Source organism: Peromyscus maniculatus, chromosome 12 (genome assembly GCF_049852395.1).
Source record: "Peromyscus maniculatus bairdii isolate BWxNUB_F1_BW_parent chromosome 12, HU_Pman_BW_mat_3.1, whole genome shotgun sequence".
NCBI classification, from domain to species: Eukaryota; Metazoa; Chordata; class Mammalia; order Rodentia; family Cricetidae; genus Peromyscus; species Peromyscus maniculatus.
In genome coordinates, this window is record NC_134863.1 from 46472722 (window position 1) to 46493358 (window position 20637).

A 20637-nucleotide genomic window follows, 5' to 3' on the forward strand; every position below is an offset into this window, starting at 1 on the left:
TACTTATTCTCTGTCCACCGCCCCCGCCCATTCTTCTCCTGCGTAGCTATTGACTGTTCAGCATTTTTATTAGACCAATCAGGTGCCTTAGGCAGGCAAGGTGAAACAAATGCAACACATCTCTTCATAATTAAATGCAGCATAAACAAGTGTAACACACTTTTACATAGTAAAAATAATATTCCTTAGCATAAATGTAATACCTTTACATAGTTAAAATAATATCCCACAATACCTTCCACTTTGTTACTCAACTTCATGCCCTTTTTGTTGTTTATTAAGTTTTTTCTGGTCTAATTAGTGCTTCTGTATGAGCATGGGTTTGGGGACCACCCACTGGGGCATGGACCTCCTTTTCATCTATCTTTTTTTTGTTTTTTGTTTTCCTTTTATTTTATTTTACAATACCATTCAGTTCTACATATCAGCCACGGATTCCCTTGTTCTCCCCCCTCCTGCCCCCTCCCCTTCCCCCCAGCCCACCCCCATTCCCACCTCCTCCAGGGCAAAGCCTCCCCCGAGGACTGAGATCAACCTGGTAGACTCAGTCCAGGCAGGTCCAGTCCCCTCCTCCTAGACTGAGCCAAGCGTCCCTGCATAAGCTCCAGGTGTCAAACAGCCAACTCATGCACTGAGTACAGGACCCGGTACCACTGCCTGGATGCCTCCCAAACAGATCAAGCCAATCAACTGTCTCACTTATTCAGAGGGCTTGATCCAGTTGGGGGCCCCTCAGCCTTTGGTTCATAGTTCTGATATCCAGAATATATAAGGAACTCAAGAAATTAAACATCAAAACGACCAACAGTCCAATTAAGAAATGGGCTATAGAACTAAACAGAGAATTCTCAACAGAGGAAACTCAAATGGCTGAAAGACATTTAAGGAATTGCTTAACATCCCTAATCATCAGGGAAATGCAAATCAAAACAACTCTGAGATACCACCTTATGCCTGTTAGAATGGCTAAGATCAAAAACACTGGAGACACCTTATGCTGGAGAGGATGTGGAGCTAGGGGAACTCTCCTCCACTGCTGGTGGGAATGCAAGCTTGTACAACCACTTTGGAAATCAATATGGTGCTTTCTTAGAAAATTGGGAATCAATCTCCCCCAAGATCCAGCCATCCCACTCTTGGGCATATACCCAAGAAATGCTCAATCATACCACAAGAGCACTTGCTCAGCTATGTTCATATCAGCATTGTTTGTAATAGCCAGAACCTGGAAACAACCTAGATGCCCTTCAACTGAAGAATGGATAAATAAATTGTGGCACATATACACAATGGAATACTACTCAGCAGAGAAAAACAATGACATCATGAGGTTTGCAAGCAAATGGATGGATCTAGAAAAAGTCATCCTGAGTGAGGTAACCCAGACTCATCTATCTTATTACTGCCTAGGCCCACCTCCCCGGTGGCAGTACTGCATACGACAGTGGGCCAAGCTCTCCCCCACCAATCAGCAATCTAGACAGTTCCCACAGTCATGGTCTCAGGTCAGTCTGGTCTGGACAATTCCTCCAATGAGACCCCCTCTCTCCAGGTGACTCGATTATATATGAACTTGACAATAAAAACTAACCAGGACAAATAGTGACCTGAGTTTGGTTCCTGGAACCCACGTGAAAGCAGAAAGAGAGAACTGATTTTATAAGTTGTTCTCCAACCTCCGCAGGTGAGCTGTGCCCTGTGCACCCACATACACTTTATGTACATGTGCAAATATAACACACGCATACTAATCATAAATTAAGAAATGGGCTCTTCCATTTTTGAAAGCAAATGCTCGTTTCTGGACAGATGAACAAGTGTAATAATTTGGTAATAATTTGAGAGTGTGCTGAAGCTCAGCCTAAAGGGTATAATGTTATTAGCACAGGGTATTAGTGAGAGGCAATAGACAGTGAAAAGCCTGCTAATGGCCAGCGCTTATTTGTAGAGAAGATACAAATTTTAACTTAAAACTTTTGAGATTGGGGGTGGGGGTGGGGTGGGGTGGGGAAGCAGCTTTTGTTTGTTTTGTAAGTCCTATTCAATAGGGTAGTGACTGAGGACATTTTAAGCATCTTTTTTTTTTCTTTTGTTTTTTTGAGACGGTTTCTCAGTGTAGTTTTTGGTGCCTGTCCTGAATCTCGCTTTGTAGACCAGGCTGGCCTCGAACTCAGAGATCTGTCTGACTCTGCCTCCCGAGTGCTGGGATTAAAGGCATGCGTCACCACCGCCCGGCTGTCTTAAACTTCTTAAAAATCATCTTCTATTATTGTTTTTGGGGGAGGGATCAGGAAGTGAAATGTCTCAACTTGTCATAAAGCTGTCTTCATCCTAGTCCAGCCTGCTTGTTCGTCCTTCCATTCTCTCTCCTTCGCAGTACAGAATCACTCACTCATGCTCTACTTCTGCTCTCTTAACTGAGCCTGTGTCTGTGGATCGTGTAAACTTTGCCCATCACGTGACAGACGACAGGGCTCTTTGTAGATGAGGCCTCCTGCCATTGTGGCCTACATTTACTCAAATGATCTCATCTGTAACACTGCATTCTTTTGGGGGGACTGGAGAAGTAAAAGTGTCAAGAAGACCTCAGAGGAAGGTGTACCCTACTTAAAATTTACCGTGGTCACAGCAGTGTGAGGTATTTTTCAACAAGGTGTATGTGGAAGCAGGTAATCAACTATTGTTTTGTGAGTGTGAATGCCTGGAGTTGGTTTTGTTTCTAAGTAGGTTAGTAATCATTCTAATATGTTCACTTTAACTCGGCGTTTGATGTAATTTGTAACTGCAGCACTTCAAGTCCCAAGCACTTTAGGACAAGTGGTACCTAAGTCTGTTAGCCAGTGTTTTGCTAGATACACACACACACACACACACACACACACACACACACACACACACACACACTGAACTTTCCTCTTTTGAAAGCAAATACTTTTTCAAATAATACTTTTAATTTATTCTTTAAAAACTTAAGCATTTTAATCATATCTATACACCATTATCTCCCTCTAACACTCCCAGTACCCCCTACCATCTCACTCGACTTCATGACCTCTTTTTATGTTCTTTATTGACAGCTCTCTGGTCTAATTAGTGCTTCCCATGTCAGCGTGGATATGGGGACCATCCCCTGGGGCACTGACAATCTTCTCGTAGTTATGTCCCCAAAGGAGAGTGGCTCTCCCACAGCACCCAGCCATTAACTGCTATAGTAGCTCTTTCACCAAGGGTGGGATCTCAGGGATCCTTCCCCACGCATGCTAGGATTTTCGTGAATATTTATTTCCAAGTAACACTGCACATTGCTACTCCTCCTTCTAAAACGCCCTTTGTAACCCTTGTGCTCAAAGAATAATCATACAGAATAACTCATCCTTCTGTTCCTTCATAGAAATCTGTATAAAAGTTTGGTCATTTTTTATTCCACATACGTATGCTTTTACCTGTGGGCTACAGGGCATCAGATACTGGAAACATTTTTGCATTTGAAAAGGTTTTCTCAGTCCGAGTACAGCAGTGTTTCCAGGCCACCTTGGTTCTTGGGAGCTTTTCATTCTTTGGAGTAGGCCAACAAAAACAATAATTTCCACCAGTATTTGCTAATTAAGAGTTTTCCTGTGTTTGCAATTGTTAACAAATATTTAAGACTTAGAAATTTTTTCATTTTTTCCCCTCTGACTCAAATTTTCAAGTTTCTTACAACATTGCTAGTATTTTACAGCTATTACTATGCACACACAGCTTTTTAGAAGGGCTGGAAATGTTTATCTGAGGCCGTCAGATAGATGCTAAGCTCTTCCCATGCCATGAAAACATGGATAATGACACAGTTAGTTAAGGAATCTCAGGGACATGTGCTTTAGACCTTAAGTAATTTTTTTTTTATCAAAAAATTTCACCAGTATTTGTATGTAAAACAAATTTATAGCCTTTTTTTTTAGAGACAGGGTTTCTCTGTGTAGCTTTGCGCCTTTCCTGGAACTCACTTGGTAGCCCAGGCTGGCCTCGAACTCGCAGAGATCTGCCTGCCTCTGCCTCCCGAGTGCTGGGATTAAAGGCGTGCGCCACCACCGCCCAGCAAATTTATAGCTTTTTAAAATAGTAATTCCAATTCCCACAGGGATGTTTGGTTGACTTTGTTGCTTTCTACTTGCTTAGTTGGTGAAAAACTTCACTAGTACAGATTTTTTTTTTTTCTGATTCTATTTGGTGTCGGACACCATTTGTAGACTAAAAGTGCTTCATATAGGCGTTTGCCCTGGGAATGCCATTTTAGGCTATGTTGAACTATTTTATTGCAAGAACATGCTGTTATTACCCCAGGGCAGGATGGGAAGTCACTAAGAAAAACTGTTCCATCAGAAGGAGTCAGCTGTAACAAACTTGACTACAATTGTAGTCTAGGGCACTAGGACATTGAAACCTCTGACTGTCCACAGAACCCCATCAAAACAGCCCCTTAGAATTCTTGGTAGATAATTTCTCCCTACTCTCTTGTTTATTGTGGCTTTTCCATACTGCTTCTAATGTGTGTGTGTGTGTGTGTGTGTGTGTGTGTGTGTGTGTGTGTGTGTGTGTATTTCTGCCTTTTTCTGTCATGGTGAACTCTCTCACTGGAATGTCACTACCATCTCAGATGGCATGAACTTCACATGTGATAGAAAACGTGGCAACAGTTATTCTTAACAGCATTTATATTGTACGCTCAATATTTGTCAGGCAGTATTTTCAGCCACCTTGTGTGGGTGGAATGAGTTGATTTGTTAGTTTAATTCTCTTGACAGCTCCTCTGTGGGCTCCCTTTATTATTCCTCCACCGTGCACAAGGGAGAAGGTAAAATAAGTGGGTAACAAGGATTTTCTTCTCCACAGGGAAACGAGCACTCCGGGCTTAGAGGTCCGAGTCCTGGGAAAACACAGAGAACTGTGAATCTACCACATTTGACTGATGGAGTCAGGGCGTTCGGAGGGGAGATACCTGTGAAGCACACTGTTTGTAAATGCGCAGCTTGCAAAGGGAGGCGGGGCGTAATAAGGAGCTTAGGTAGCTAGATTAGAATTCTCTCTGCCCATCTGTCCTAATTAGCTTACCTCCCGGCTTCCATAGTGTCCCTGTTAAGTCAGAAAAGAAGCCAGAGCTACTCTGAAAGGACAACTTCTATCTTTTTCTCTCTTTCTTTTCTTTTCTTTTTTTTTATTTACACCAATTGACAATGGTTTTGGAGTGGCTGTGCACTCCCAGACATAAACTTTTGACTACAAGGCCTTTTTTTGTAAAAGTTTGTTAATGGAAATTTCAAAACTCTGGATGCTCACTTAAAGATTTTGTCATCTCATTTCTTTGGTTTTGGCCCAAATGATTATGTTTCTTCTTTTAGGGAAGATTTCTCTGGGTATTTTGATATTTTTCCTGACAGGAGGAAACCTCGTATCATTCTCAGGTAATTAAAAAACTGATACTTGTTTTCAGATTTCTGGGGGCCTTTAATATAGTCTTAAAACAGTAATATTTGACGTGGTTGCTGTTAGACAATAGGACTATTAATCTTTGCTGTTGCTTTATTGAGCTTGCTTTAGAATATCTCCCTTCCTCATTAATAATTCCTGGGTCAAACCTTACACTCTTGTATTGAAATTTGGTATTTATTTATTTATTTATTTATTTATTTATTTATTTACAATCTTGAATTAAAGAATTGCTAACAAAGCGGGAAAAAGCTGGACTACTTTCCTTCGATATGCATACATGTGTTTTGAGCATTGTCTTAAAGTTTTAAGTATGGCACAAACATCAGCTTGTGTCTATTTGCTGCCTTTTGTACTGCGCCTCCTTCCCTGGAAGCCCGGGTTATGCTCCCAGTCTGTTCTCTGCAGTAACAGACCATCTTTTCTGCAGAAGAGACACAGGAACCCATGCATGCAGTCTCTGTCCTGCATGAGAAGTCCACAGACCCTTCCCTGCCTACCAGAAAGAGACAGCTTTTGGACCCCGCAGAGGCTGAGAGGAGGTGGCTGCTTAGAAGGCGGAGATCTATTCTGTTCCCAAATGGAGTCAAAGTTTGCCCCAATGAAAGTGTTACAGAGGCTGTGGCCAACCATGTGAAGTATTATAAAGCCCGAGGTAAGTGAACATCCAAATCCTTGGCCTCCTTTATGAAACTCAAACCATCACATTTATTGTGCACTTCTATAGTAAAAATGAGATCATTTAGATAGAAATGAACTGAATATTAGTGAGAAAAGGACTTAATCATATTAATATAAATTGAGAGAAAAGTGTACATTATTGTAAAAGAAAATGGGATTTTTTGGCATATTTAAAAACACTACTGTGTTACAGGATATATTAAATATAATTTTTTAATTTTTCATTATGGTAATTTGCCTGTCTATACCCATAACACATTTAGAAACAAAGACGCCCATGCTTTCCTACTTATTTTATAGGTGGAAACATAAAGGGTTTCTTGATTGTGTACTTTGGACACACCATAGATTCATGCAGATTGTTTGATTAGGACACAAAAATTTTTATGTTAAAAATGATGCCCCCTCTCTCAGTGGTCTCACCTTTTATCTTACTTTTGATTAGGCAACATGATCCTTGGATTCATATCTTCTGCTGTGTGAATTCGCACTGTGTTTCTTACCTTTACTAACATTGCTTAATTGAACATTGTCCATATACCTTAGACATCGGAAGGATTTTCAAAGTTTGCTTTTTATGTGTTCAACAGCCAATAAAAAGTGCCATTTAATGAATGCAATGTTAGCAAGCTAAATGTAGATATTGATGGTGAAATGACTGTAAAATCAGGACTGTCCTATTAAGCATTCATTCATTTGTTCAACACATGTTTATTGAGCACTGACCATTTTCCCTGGCACTAGGTTGTGTGGTTGTCTTTCTCAGCTGCTACTTCATTATCTTGATTTTTCTGTTCCTTGCCATTCTCTTCTACACTAAAGTTTTTAAAAATAAAAATTTAATATCAGGTAAAACATTTCATATTTGTAATACTTTATGTTAATATAACGTGGTACAGTGTATTAGCAGTTCCCTTATGAATATATTAGTCTTGATTGTATTTGAGGGCTATCAAATGTTACTCAGGAATAGGCTTTTATTTTACTTTTTTTTTTTTTTTTTTTTCTCAAGACAGGGTTTCTCTGTGTAGCTCTGGCTGTCCTGGAACTCACTTTGTAGACCAGGCTGGCCTTGAACTCGGAGATCCACCTGCCTCTGTCTCCCGAGTGCTGAGAGTAAGGGTGTGTCCCACCACCCCTGACCTGGCTCTTCTTTCATTTTTTAAAAGGGGGTTGTAGACCTAGAAGTTTTATGTAGGACCCTAGGTGAAATTGCAAAGTGACTGAGGACGTGAAGAACCGGAGAATGACAGTGGGTAATTATGGAAAGCTTTCCGGGTGCCTGAAAAACTTTTTCCCAGAGTCCGGGGAAGGCGCTTATAAGCGGCAGGAATTCTAATCTTAGGAATATCAACTGAATTTACTTATCTGAGGGTATATCAATAAATCTACACACACACTGAACTCTTTCAGTCCATCACTTTATTGTTCCAAAGAAGCTTCAACTCTGCCTCTGATCTCTCTGCTGTTCTCTTCTTCTACCGCTTCTCTAAATCTACAGCTTCTTCTCAGCCCTCCCTTTTAGCTCCTCTCTTGCCTGACTATCCATACATTCCTAACAATCCTGAGGAAAGTTTCAAAACCCTCCAGGTCATAGCACATTCCTAGAATAGACGATAAGGAGCAGAGTCATTACCATGACAACACAAGGTCCCAAGGGCTCAGGACCAGAGGGAGGGGGTGCAGTGCCCAGTGCGACAAACTCTGAGACATAGCTCTTTATCAGCAGACTTGGCAAGTGAAGAATTGGCAGGCTTTCCTTAGGGGGTGTTTTGTGTTAGTAACCTTGGTGAGACACCTGCGACTCTGACTTTGTGCATAACTGTAAAGTTTTTTAAACTTATGATCTATTTACAAAGGCCTTCAGTCTAGTTTGAACTTGCTCTGAGGTAAAAATGAGTGTAATGTGTGCAGTTTGCCTTAGACTGAGGAGAGATTATTACTTTCTGTGTTAGTCTGAGCAGAAGGAACAAAGCAGGCTTTAAGTGTCTACAGTCTCATGGGACAATGGATCTGGCTATGAAGCATATCCTAGTGTATTTTCTGTATATCAAAATTATACAGCTAAATGAAAATCCATCTTCCTGATCATCCACAGATATATGTGCCCATAAGATAGAGAAGTAACCATGAGATTACATACACATATTACATGAAGATGCATGGTAATGGGGAGATATCATAGTGTAATTGCATAAGAAGTTTACAACAAGAAACAGCCAATACATTCAAAAGGCAGTAACTCCAAAATGCCTGTGTAATGGTTTCCTCCACCAGAACCCTTGGTTCTGATAGGTTGACCTTTTGAACACTAGTTGTCACCTGCTGTATACTCCCATGGCCGTTTTCGAGCAGTTCTCAATAGGTAATGTTTCAAGATGATTTACCTTGCCTGAGTTTTAGCTTTAAATGGATCAGAATATCCAATTGTATTGGCTGTCCATTCCACAGTAAAGAGAAAGGGCCAACCGTTAAAGAATCTGTTTCTATTTCATGATTGTTTTGCTCTTATTTTATAAAGTCAATAGATACTGCTCAAAAAGAAGCCAACAAAAGGAAAAATAAAGCATCCTTCAAATAATTAATTAAAAAATGCAGGTGTTATGAGTCGGGTTATTGAATAGGAACCCTGAAAATATACATACAAGTAACATTATACATACTAAACAATTGTACTTATGTATTTAGGAATATACAATACACATATCTGTCTGTCTGTCTGTGTATAACAACAATTAATGAAAAAAAAAAGGCCATGAACTTGAAAGAAGGAGGAAATGATGTAATTATATTGCACTCTCAAAAAATAAAAGAAATAGGCCAAGTGGTGGCGGCGGCGGCGGCGGCGGCGGCGGCGCATGCCTTTATTCCAGCACTCGGGAGGCAGAGCCAGGCGGATCTCTGTGAGTTCGAGGCCAGACTGGTCTACAGAGTGAGATCCAGGACAGGCACCAAAACTACACAGAGAAATCCTGTCTCGAAAAACAACAACAACAACAACAACAAAAACAAAAACAAATTAGAAGGAACAGGGATGTCAGAAAAATAAATGGTTGACACAGCCAATAGAATATTTGTTATTATGATCATGGTAGAAAATAATACTTTACCTCATATGCTTTTGAAAACTGAAGAAGGGTTGGGGATATGGCCCAGTGTTTAAGAGTACAGACTGCTCTTTCAAAGGACCAGATTTTGATTTCCAGTACTACATGGTGGCTCACAACCAACTGTAACTCTATTCCCAGGAGATCTGGTGCCCTCTCCTGGTCTCTCTGGGCACTAGGCACACACGAGGTGCACAGACATCCATGCTGGGCTTTGATCTGATTTGGGTCTGCACAGCTTTCATGCAGGCTGCCATAACCACTCTGAGTCCCTATGGGCAGCTTCCCTGCTCTGCCTACAAGATAACGTCTCCTTGTAGTCATTTTACCCTCTGGCTCTCGACCCCTTCCATGATGGTCCCTTTAGGCTAAGCCATCACTGCGGGCATTGCCACTGCTCTTGGTTACCCTCCAGAACTTATTATGAAGACACCCACGACTGAGTCATAGAACATGGCAAAAACCAAGCTGGTACTGACCTAGAAGCTTCATCCCTTCCTGGTCAGTTTTCATAGTGCTGGACGGTGCTATGCACACTTTCAGAAGAAACAAGGAACCATTGATCTTAGTAGCCACCATATGACAGCCTTTCCCACACTACCCTGCTGTGTGAATTCTGTTCCCATAGAACTTTGTTTACTCCCCTTGGAGGAATGCCTCTGCCTGCCCAAGGAATGCCACAGGCAAAATGTCCCCGCTCCTCAGCAGTTTAGCATGCTCAAGGGCCTCAGGCAAGCAGCCCCCACTCAGCCATGAGACCTGTATCTGAGCATGTCTGGTGATAGTGAGGAGAACTAGTCCGTGTGTTGTTCACTGTTTCTCTGTGCCTGCTTTGAACTTCAAGTTTCCTGGAATAAAAGCTGCACAGAATGCTAGTAAAGGCACTCTGGTGCTGCACAACCTGGAGTCCCCTGGTTCTGCTGAGCCCTGAATTCTATTGCAATCCTTGGCAGTGGTCCCTGGAGGGTTGTGAGAAATCTTACCTGGCTGTAAACCCTGCAAGCTACAATAATGACTGGCCTGTCAAGACATGTTCACTATTCACTGGTGCAATAGTGGCCTGAACATCATGGGAGCAATCAACCACTTTCCAATGGACTTTAAATCCTGCTCCACAAGATGAAACCCATACCTGACACCATTATAAGGCCAAGAACCTATGGCCAGACACATCATAGGCACCCAGGGAGAATCTTCGACTATTATGCTACTCAATGGGCACAGTGATAAAACCAACTCCTAATGACCTACCATGATACTAAGAGATACCATATCTCAACCTTCATCCGACAAGCTTCTATTTGCAGTAGATGTTGATTACCCAGAGACTAACAACTGACAAGGGGCAGAGAATAAGACACTGTAGAATTCCAAGATAATTTTTATTCAAGTAAAGAATCTACAGAAGGAAGACAATCTTTGCTAGTTACATATCTAATAGGATTAAGATCTAAAATATATAAAACCTCAAAACTTCAAACAAGAAATCAAATAACTCAGCTGGGCAAAGTAGCACTGTCTCTAATCCCAGCAGTTAGGAGGCAGAGGCCGGTAACTCTCTATAATTTGTGTCCCCAGGTCCTGGGATTACTGTCATGGGTCATTAAGCACAGTAAACTTCTGTTTTGTTACCGTTGAAATGGGAGTGATATTAGTAAGAATAGTATCTCTTAATGGTCTTAGTAAACACTGAGACTTGTAGGGCCTCTGAAGATCCTAAGAAAGCAAAAGCATTGCTGATTGAATGGGAGGAATGCATTGCTAATATTTTGTTTAATGTCTAGATCTTGTACATATTTTATGAGATAAACTCAAATAACGAGAAAATTTTCACATGAAACCAGGAAGTATGAATCCTACAGATTTTTTTCTTGTATACATTGTTTTGGCAATCTTGAGTTCCTCATAGTAAAATGAATTTTACAATCAGCTTGTTAATATATACAAGGACATTAACTGTTATTCTGATAGGATTATAATAAATGTGTAGTAGGTTTGGAGACATTATTGTCTTAACGGTGTTAAGTATTCTAATCCATGAATGGGAAGTTTTTGCTATTTCATTTAAAAATTTTTCATTCAGTTATTTCATTTTGGTTTTCAAATATAATTTTTATACCTCTTGTGTTAGTTAATTTTTATCAGCTTTACACAAACTAGAGTCACCTGGGAAGAAGGAACCACAGTTGAGGAATTGCCTCTATCAGATTAGCCTGTAGGCAAGTACGTGGGGCATTTTCTTGATTAATAATCCACGTGGGAGGATCCAGGTCCCGGGTTGTTTAAGAAAGCAAACTGAGTATGTCGTGGAAGCAAACAAGCCCGGAAGCATCATTCTTTCATAGTTCCTGGCTCTGCTCCTGGGTAGGTTCCTGCCCTGACTTCCCTCAGTGAGGAGCTGTGATAAGGACATTAAACCCTTTCCTCCCCAAATTGCTTTTGGTCATGGTGTTTATGACAGCCACAGAGACCAAGCTAGTGTCTTTCCTTTGTTAGATTTATTCCTATGTATTTTGCTTTCAGTAATGCTTTTTTTTTGGGAATGGGGTTGTTTTATGTGTAATTTTAATTACTCTATGTTCAGTACATAGGCAGACATATAACCAATTTTGTATGTGTGCCTTATATTCTGAAACCTAGTTGTAATTACTGATTAGTTCGATCATCTTAAAGTGGCTTCCTTAGGACTTCCCGTACACAGCTCTTAGCTGCAGATGAGGCAAAGAAGTTTTACTTCTTTCCTGTTAAGATGCCTGTCTGTCCTTTTCTTGTTGTCCACAGCAGCTGACTCACTTTCCTTATCAACTGTTGTTGGATTTTCTTGAGCAAATGTGTCTTCATTCATTGTGTGGCCCTAGGACCATTCCCAGAGACTGTCAACAGTTGTCTTTAAAATGACTTTGGACCCTTTGAATTGGAGAGTGGATTTGAATAGTTCTATGGTTTCTGATGCTAGGCACAAAACTCTAGGTATTGCATTTTAATAGATTCTGAGGCACAAAATATTAAGAGAATAAATTTCCCTTTGACTTAACTGTATGGCCATTTCCCCCCTTTGCTTTACATCAGTGAATACTTGGATTGTTTTAATTTTTAAGTTATGTTGAATAAAGCTGCATAGGCATTGAGCATAATGCTTTCCGTGGCGATGTATATGTTCATACCACCATCCCTCCACCCATGAAGTACTGAAACTCGGAAGTATTGACCCAATGTCAATTTTTCCTCTCTGAAGGGTACAGTGCTCACAGTGATGCAAAAGCAGCAAGTATATTAATAGCCCCCTTCAGATTTGATGCTTTGGGATGGTTGGCTGGCACATTTAATTAGTTTTTATTTTCACACAGCAAAGTTTTACAAATATCACATAATTAAAAAATTGTGTATGTGTATATGTATGTCATATGTGTGGGTGCATGCAGTGGCCAGAAGAGGGTGTTTGATCCTAGAGCTGGAGTTCCAGGAAGTTGTGAGCTGCCAGATATGGATGCTGGAAATAGTACTCAGGGCCTCTAAGAGCAGCAAGTAATCTTTTTAGAAAATGTTTATATATGTATGAGCGGTTTTTTTTTTGCCTGTATACACATAGACAATGTGTGTCTAGTGCACTTAGAGACTAGAAAAAGGCACTGTTGTTGTTTTTCTTTTCTCTTTTGCTTTTTCTAAAGGTGGAATTCTGCTCTTCAGAGAGGCTGACTAGCAAGTAGCTCACCTCCTCTCCTTGCTCATGTCCTCCAAAAAGCCCTCATGCTTCTCCTCGCCCCTCCTTAAAAAGCCTTCTCCATCTGGCTCCTCCCTACCACTTCCTGTCAGCTAGTTGCTGGCTCAGCCTCCTGATCGCGGGTGAATTTTATTTAATCAAACACATCTTTGTATCATTAAACGTGTTCCATAGCATAAACAAAAGTAAACACCTTGATATAATATTCTACAAGGCACTGGATCCCCTGGAAGTGTAGTTAGTGTTGCTGTGGTACCATGTACATGCTGGGAACTGAATAATCTTCTGCAAGAGCAGCCAGTGCTCTTAACAGCTGAGCTGTCTCCAGCCTCCTGAATATAACTTTTCTTTATAGTTTAAAATACATTTCTAAAATCAATAGAAGTTATTTTTAGAGGAGTTATAGGATCAGAGAAAAAGGATGAGCAGGATGTCTGTAAAGTTAGCAAAACTTCCTTAAACTCCCTAGCATTAACATCTTATATTAATACAGTACATTTGCTACAGTTGATATGCCAACATTGGGGAATTATTAACGAGTTCATAGTTCACATTGGAGTTCACTGCGGTGTGTATTCATTGGGCTTTGGTGAATGTATGATGATGTTTACCAACTATTACAGTGATATTCAGAACAACTCTACCTATTCATTTCCCTTCTTCCCAAACTCTGAGAAACACCCATCTTTTTACAATCCTCATACTTTTGTCTTTCCTAGAATTTTATTGGGATCATACAGCTTGGTTTTGTTGATTTTGCAATATGCATATAAATTGGCATATTGTATTTATAGTATGCATAGTTTTAATGCTTTGAAAGCTCTTAAATAATAATTGAATACTATTCCATTGTGTGGATTTGTCAGAGTTCATTTTCCATTCATCTACTGAAGGCCATCTTTATTACCTCCAGGCTTGGCAAGTATAAATAAAGCCATTTCAAACAGTTTTGTGCAAGTTCTTGCACAATCATACATTTTTTTCTTTGCTTGTGTAGATGTCAAGGAGTGCACCTGAACTAGATTGGTTTACTTTTTCTGTATAAACATGAATGACTATTATCTCTTGTTTTCAGGTATGAGCTGTAGTCATTGGAGGGTGACAACTCAGAGTGAACATTCTCTCCCTGGTTTACAGAGTGTCCTCAACGTAGAAGTCTTGAGGAGTTCCAAATGCTCCTTTTTAAATGCCTGATAAGTTTTCAAAAGAGTAGATCCCATTCACTTGCATTTCTGCATTTTGCCCCCAATCCTCCCAGCTCTTTTAAAATCTCTTTCTTTCTCTCTCTCAAAGAAACTTTTATTTAGTCTTTGAGAACTTCATACAATGTACGTTGACCCTATTATTCCTCCTCAACTCCTCCCAGATCCTCTCCCTCCTCCCAACTTACCCAATTTCATATTTTCTCTCTCTTAAAAAACAAACCCCAAACCCCTCAAGTTCGCTACTCCTGGCCATGAGTCCTGTTCTGGAATGTGGTTGATATAGCAGATGTCACGCTATTGAAGAAAACTGACTTCCCTCATATCCCTGCAGCTAGAAATTCGACTTAGTTCCGATCTCCCCTCTCTATGCAGGTGTTTGTCTGGCTTGTGCTTGTGCAAGTCTTGTGCATATTGTTACAGCCTGTGAGTTCATATGTGCATCCGTCGTGTCTGGAAAACAGATTCCTTGAAGTCATCTACCTCTTCCGGCTTTCACAATCTTTCTGTCCCCTCTTCTGCATAGATCCGCACACCTCGAGGGGAGGAATATGGCGTAGACATCCCATAAGGCTGAGTGCTGTGATGTCTCTTATTCTCTGCATGTTGACCAGTTGTGGGTCTCTGTTTTATTATCTCCTGCAAGAAGAAGCTCCTCTGATGAGGGCTGATCTATGGTTACAGCATTAAGTCATTAGGAATCATTTTACTGCTGTGTCCCAAAACATCATTATCCTTTGAAAAGCTGAGAAATTGTCTTTTGAAGTATTGACTTCAGTAAAAGAATAACAACATCATCAACAACAGAATCTTAATTACAGTGTCTATTAATAAAACAGATTCAACACAATACATTAAATCTAAGTTCCAGCTTCATGGGATACAAACATGGGATTAAAAAAATCAACAAGGAACAAATTCATTAAGAGGTTACTTAATGTCCCCTATAAAGGAATAGTTGGGAAGTACAATGTTCTTTTTTTCAGAACTGAAAAGTTTGAACAGGACATTTTTAACTGAATGCCATTCTCATGACCCTCCAGAAAGGATGGTATGGCCAAAAGTGTCTCAGAGGAATGAGAGTGAGTTGTTCCATGATCATCATGAGAACTACAGAGCATGTTATCTTTTTCTAAACACATCTCTCTGTACTTTCCAGTGTGCCAGGAAGCCATCTGGGAAGGCTTCAGGACGTTTTGGGATCGACTTCCTGGCCGTGAGGAATATCGTTACTGGATGGACTTATGTGAGGATGGAATCACAAGTGTATTTGAAATGGGCACACATTTTAGTCAGTCTATGGAACATAGAAACTTAATCATGAAGGTAAGTGTTTCAAGGAGAGAAGGAATTGTTACATTGTTGTGGGCATAATTGAGCATGGCCAAAGGCTAAAGGAAGAAAAATGACTTGATTGAAGGTTATTGAGTGAACTGCCCTAGGGTATAGCTTAGTCTTCTATCCCTAGCTCAGGCCTTTCATAATAAACACTGCTAGTCCAGAAACAGCCTCAGCCTTGTTTATAGATGCAAATGTATCAAAATAATATTATGCAAAAAATTAAAGATAAGGCTCTGTGTGAGTTAAATATTATTGCCAGATTCATTTATATATATGTTCTGAATGGATCCTAGTCATTCTAATTAAGTTAGAGGATATAGTCCATTTAGCACATTTAGTGAAGTATAAATGTGGTTTCAATTCAAGATTTGTGTGTGTGTATGTATGTGCACACATATGTGCACATGTGTGCCATGGCATACATATGGAGGTCAGGGTTCAACTTCTTGGAAGTCAATTTTCTCCTTTCATCTTGCTTTTGAGGGAAAGTCTCTCTTTTAATTTTTGCTTCTGCACAAACTATGTGAGCTTCGAGCTGATTCTCCTGTTTCTGTCTCCCATCCTGCCTTAGGAATGGTGGGGTTATGGATGCATACCACTGTATGTGATTTTTATTTTTATTTAATTTTTTTTCATTTTATGTACCAACCACAGTTCTCCCTCCTTCCCTTCTTCCCGCTCCCTGACCCACCTCCCCTCCCACTCCCCATCTACTCCTCAGAGACAGTAGGACTTCCATGGGGAGTCAACAAAGTCTGGCATACTAAATTGAGGCAGGACCAAGCACTTTCCCCCTGCATCAAGGCTGAGCAAGATGTCCCTCCATAGGGAATGGGCTCCAAAAAGCCAGTTCATGCACCAGGGATAAGTCCTGGTCCCACTGCCCCATCAACTGCCCAAGGTATATGGCTTTTTAAGCATGAGTTATGTATTAGTCAGGGTTCTCTAGAGGAACAGAACTGCTAGAATGGATCTATATAGTAAAAGAGGATTTATTAGAGTGGCCTACAGACTGTGGTCTGGCTAGTTCAACAATGGTTGTCTCCCATTAGAAAGTCCAGGAATCCCATAGTTGTTCAGTCCACAACACCGGATGTCTCAGCTGGTCTCTGTGTTAGAATCCCAAAGAAATAGTTTCTAAAACCAGTGAAAGGACGCTTCAGCAGAAGGGTGGATGAACTTGCCATCAAGAGTGAGGGCAAACAGGCAAAAAACAAGTGCTTCCTTCTTCAATGTCCTCTTACATGGACTGTCACCAGAGGGTGTGGCCCTGAGTTAGGGTGGTTCTTCACACCCAAAGTTTTCTAATGAAGAAAAATCCCTCACAGGTTTGCCTGGCTGCTTGAGTGTTAATTAATTCTAGACGTAGCCAACTTGACAACCAGGCTTAGCTATCATAGGTTCCAAGGCCATCAGGTCATCGGGCTTGCGTGACACATGCTTTTACCTGTTGAACTGTCCTGCCAGTCATATTTGCTATTTTTTCACTATCATGATATCGAAAATACATAATAGATGTTTGCTGAAATAAAAGTATAAAAGTAATAGCTACGTGTCTTTTTTCTACTCCCTGCAGTCTCTAAAGTTTATGAATATCATGTTCAAGTATCATATACTGAAAATAATTGTTGCACGAATAGCTAAAACCACTTGTTTAAGTAGGTCTGAAAAGTAATTATTAAATTAATGCCACTAAATTATTTTTATTTGATTCTTATAAAATAAGATAGTGTATCTAAAAGAAATGAAATGTTTTATCACGCTCTTTCTATTTTTAAGCTTCTAGTAAAGAAGACATAGTGCTATTTTCTTTTAACATTTGGTCCTACAATAGTGATCTCATTAAGTGGGAGAAAACTGGGTAGAGGAATAGTTTACTAAACATGGGTAGACCAAAGACATTTTATAGGGTTATAAACATTTTGAAGATGTGCAGATTTTGCATGTGTTTAAAGTGAACTCATCTCTTCATCAGGTGTGTCACAGTTCAAGTCAAGATACCGCATTAGCCTTTTCTCTGTCATATTTTAAACTGCTCCATTTTAACAACTATGAAAATAGATACTATATCATCCAGTGCCTACCATATTTTATATCTAATAAACAGCAACCTTACAAGATGTTCTCCATTTTGAAAATAAAGATAATAAATAAATTGCTTACCCTTTATTACAAAATAAATTGTGATGGATCTTAAAATCCAGAACCAGTTTTTTTCCCCCAAAATTTGTATTTTTGAATATGGATGTTGCTCAGCAGCACAGAGCTTGGTAGCATGTGCAGGGCCCTATATTTGATTAGCAGCATTGCAAACGCAAATCACAACTCTCAAGGCATGTTTCCTCCTGTGTTACGGAGCTGCCTTTCCAGTCATTACTGATTTTAAAAAAAATTTCCACGAAGAAAAGAATCATGTATTCAAATTTCCATCAGCATTGTGTATTTCAAATTGTGTCCACAATATTGGATCAGCTATTAAAGCAAAAAAAAAATACACACAAGGAGTGATTAACTTAATAACAGAGTTTTGTGATGTTGCATTAAAATGTGTTCCTTACAAGTGGGACTTTAGTTTTAACTTGAAAGTCTAGGGTATAAGCTTTAATGATTATTTACAAGTTGTAGATTAAACAGGAGATGTGTCATCTGGCTTGGGTCTAAAGTGATAAATATGAATTGATGAAGAAGGAGAGGATGGACAGATGCAGGGAACAACATGAACTGTATTTGTAGGGAGTGGTTTGGGCTAATGTACTAGAGAGATAGACTAGAGATGACAGTTCAGACAGGAGAAGGGGCGAGTGTTAAGAGGCTTGGATTTGGCTTTGTGAGTGATGGGAAACTTCAGGGTTGTAAGGGGATAAGACAAAGGAGCTGGCTTAAAAGCTTGGAATTTAAAATCCACACCTATCTATCTATCTATCTATCTATCTATCTATCTATCTATCTATCTATCTATCTATCTATCTATCTATCTATCTATCTATCATCTATCGTCTGTCTATCTATCATCTATCTATCTATCTATCTATCTATCTATCTATCTATCTATCTATCTATCTATCTATCGTCTGTCTATCTACCTATCTATCTATCTATCTATCATCTATCTATCTATCATTTATCTATGTATCTATAGTGAGAGTGAGAGCAAGAGAGGGGGAAGGGATTCTATGGCACTTTTGTGGAGGGCAGAGGACAGCCTGTGGGAGTCAGTTCTCTCCTTCCACTATGTGGGCTGCGGGGATTGAACTCCATCATCAGGCTTGGCAGGAAGTGCCTTTACCTGCTGAGCCATCTCCCTGGCCCAGTTTTGAACTCTTAAAGGTCATCTGGTTGTACACACATAGGAAGGGTTACAGAGAATCAATTGACAGAGAGATCAGGTAGGAAGCCACTGAGGTGCCTAACCAGACCATGGGACAGAGAAAGGGAACATGATGGACAAAAATAAGAAACAGGATTTGTAGTTGGCATTTTCTTTGGGCCACCAACCAGCTCCCAGATAAACACATGGAGACTTATTATAAATTACAAATGCTCAGCCTTATCTTATGCTTGTCCCACTAGCTCTTTTAACTTAACTTAAACTTTTCCTGCTTCCTCTGTGTCTGGCAGGCTGGACCCTGGAGTCTCCTGGCATTTCCCCCCCAACCCCAGCCTAAATTCCTCCTCCTACTTACTCTCCCTGCTCAGAAGTCCCACCTATACCTCCTCCCTTGCTATTAGCTGTTCAACTTTTATTAGACCAATCAGGTGCCTTAGGCAGGCAAGGTATAACAACAACACATCTTTACATAATTAAACAAATGCAGCAATCTTTACATAAACAAATATTCTGCAACATAAACAAATGCAACACATCTTTGCATAGTTAAACAAATATTCCACAACAAGCTCTGGCAGATTGGACGGGAACAGGATAGGATAATAGTGCTTGGAAGCCTCCTGGTTTCTAGCAGGGGGTCAACAAGATCAGGGACTCAGGCAGGAAAGCCACTGTGCCCTTTGTAGATAAGGCAAGAATTAAAGAGTAGATTCACTTTGGAAATGTTCATTTTTACTGCTCATGAGAAATGTGGATTGTTTGATATTTTCATATGAAATGAAGGAGGGTGGCCTGGGTTTTTAATTATAGAAATATTCACCAGGTTTGAGGTAGTAACTGAAGGTATGAAGGTGACAGATTATTTAGGGAGGGACCACAGAGGAAGAAAAGCAGCAAATTATTTAACGGTATCTCAGAGTGACTTAGATAATTTCCTTTCCATTCAACAGACGAGAAAACCAATGCCTGGCACCAGAAAGGACGTGGGGTTTGAGACTATAACTACGGAGGAGGAATGGGGACTTGAATCTAGACCTTCTGAGTTCACTTTAGTCTTCTGTACATTCTTTTGTTTGTTTGTTTTTGAAATGAGTGCGCACAGGAACAACAGGGCACATAAGCAGATGAAGAATGCTAGGATGCTCTCAGTGATAGAACAAACTTGGCATCGTTAGTACCTGCTTTCATGATTTGCTTGTCCTTAGAGAACAGTGGCCTAACTGTTACCATGGCAGGGCGTTGGTGACCTCTCTGTTCAGTGAGTTTTATGTGCTGTAGAGTCACCATGATTAACTCAGTCATTGCGTCTTTCTTTTCTTCAGAAACTGACTTACACAAAGGAAGCTGCAAGCAGGTATGTTTTCCCTCCAAATTTGACAACCTAGGTGTACCATACAAATGCCAATACTTACCCTGGTGACCCTTTTTTATGTCCTTTCAGATCCTGCAAGGACGAGGCCTGTGGGTAAGTCCAAATCCTCTTGAGGCCATCTCTCTTTCCAGAACACTGCCATAGCCACTGTGTTGACTCACTGCCTGACCTTACAGACGGTCAGGAAGTCAGCCTTATGGAGAATGACCTGCTCTTACAGAGGTTAAGGCTAACAATAAAGCTGAAAAGATTTATCTCAGGGAGGGTTAGTTTGTTAAGTCACAGGTAGTTGTTTGGATTATTTTCTTGACTTCATGATTATGGTCTTGAAAAAAAAATAGCACAGTCTAGATTAATCTGTCAGTATGCTTCTTGGTCAGCCATTTGGCACAGGCCAGGATGACTTCTGGCTTCTAAAT

The 20637-nt window shown here is 40.2% G+C and overlaps 1 protein-coding gene across 1 annotated transcript in view; it reads left to right on the plus strand.

Annotated features, from left to right (window-relative positions):
- Positions 1-5913: 5913 nt before the first annotated feature.
- The window catches only part of Impg2 (interphotoreceptor matrix proteoglycan 2), a 62322-nt gene continuing 47598 nt past the window's right edge, over positions 5914-20637 (plus strand). The window contains exons 1-4 of the mRNA XM_042259427.2: positions 5914-6121; positions 15337-15503; positions 20169-20200; positions 20288-20311. Of these exons, the coding sequence (XP_042115361.2) occupies positions 5914-6121; positions 15337-15503; positions 20169-20200; positions 20288-20311 (431 nt within the window). The remainder of the gene's footprint in view (positions 6122-15336; positions 15504-20168; positions 20201-20287; positions 20312-20637) is intronic.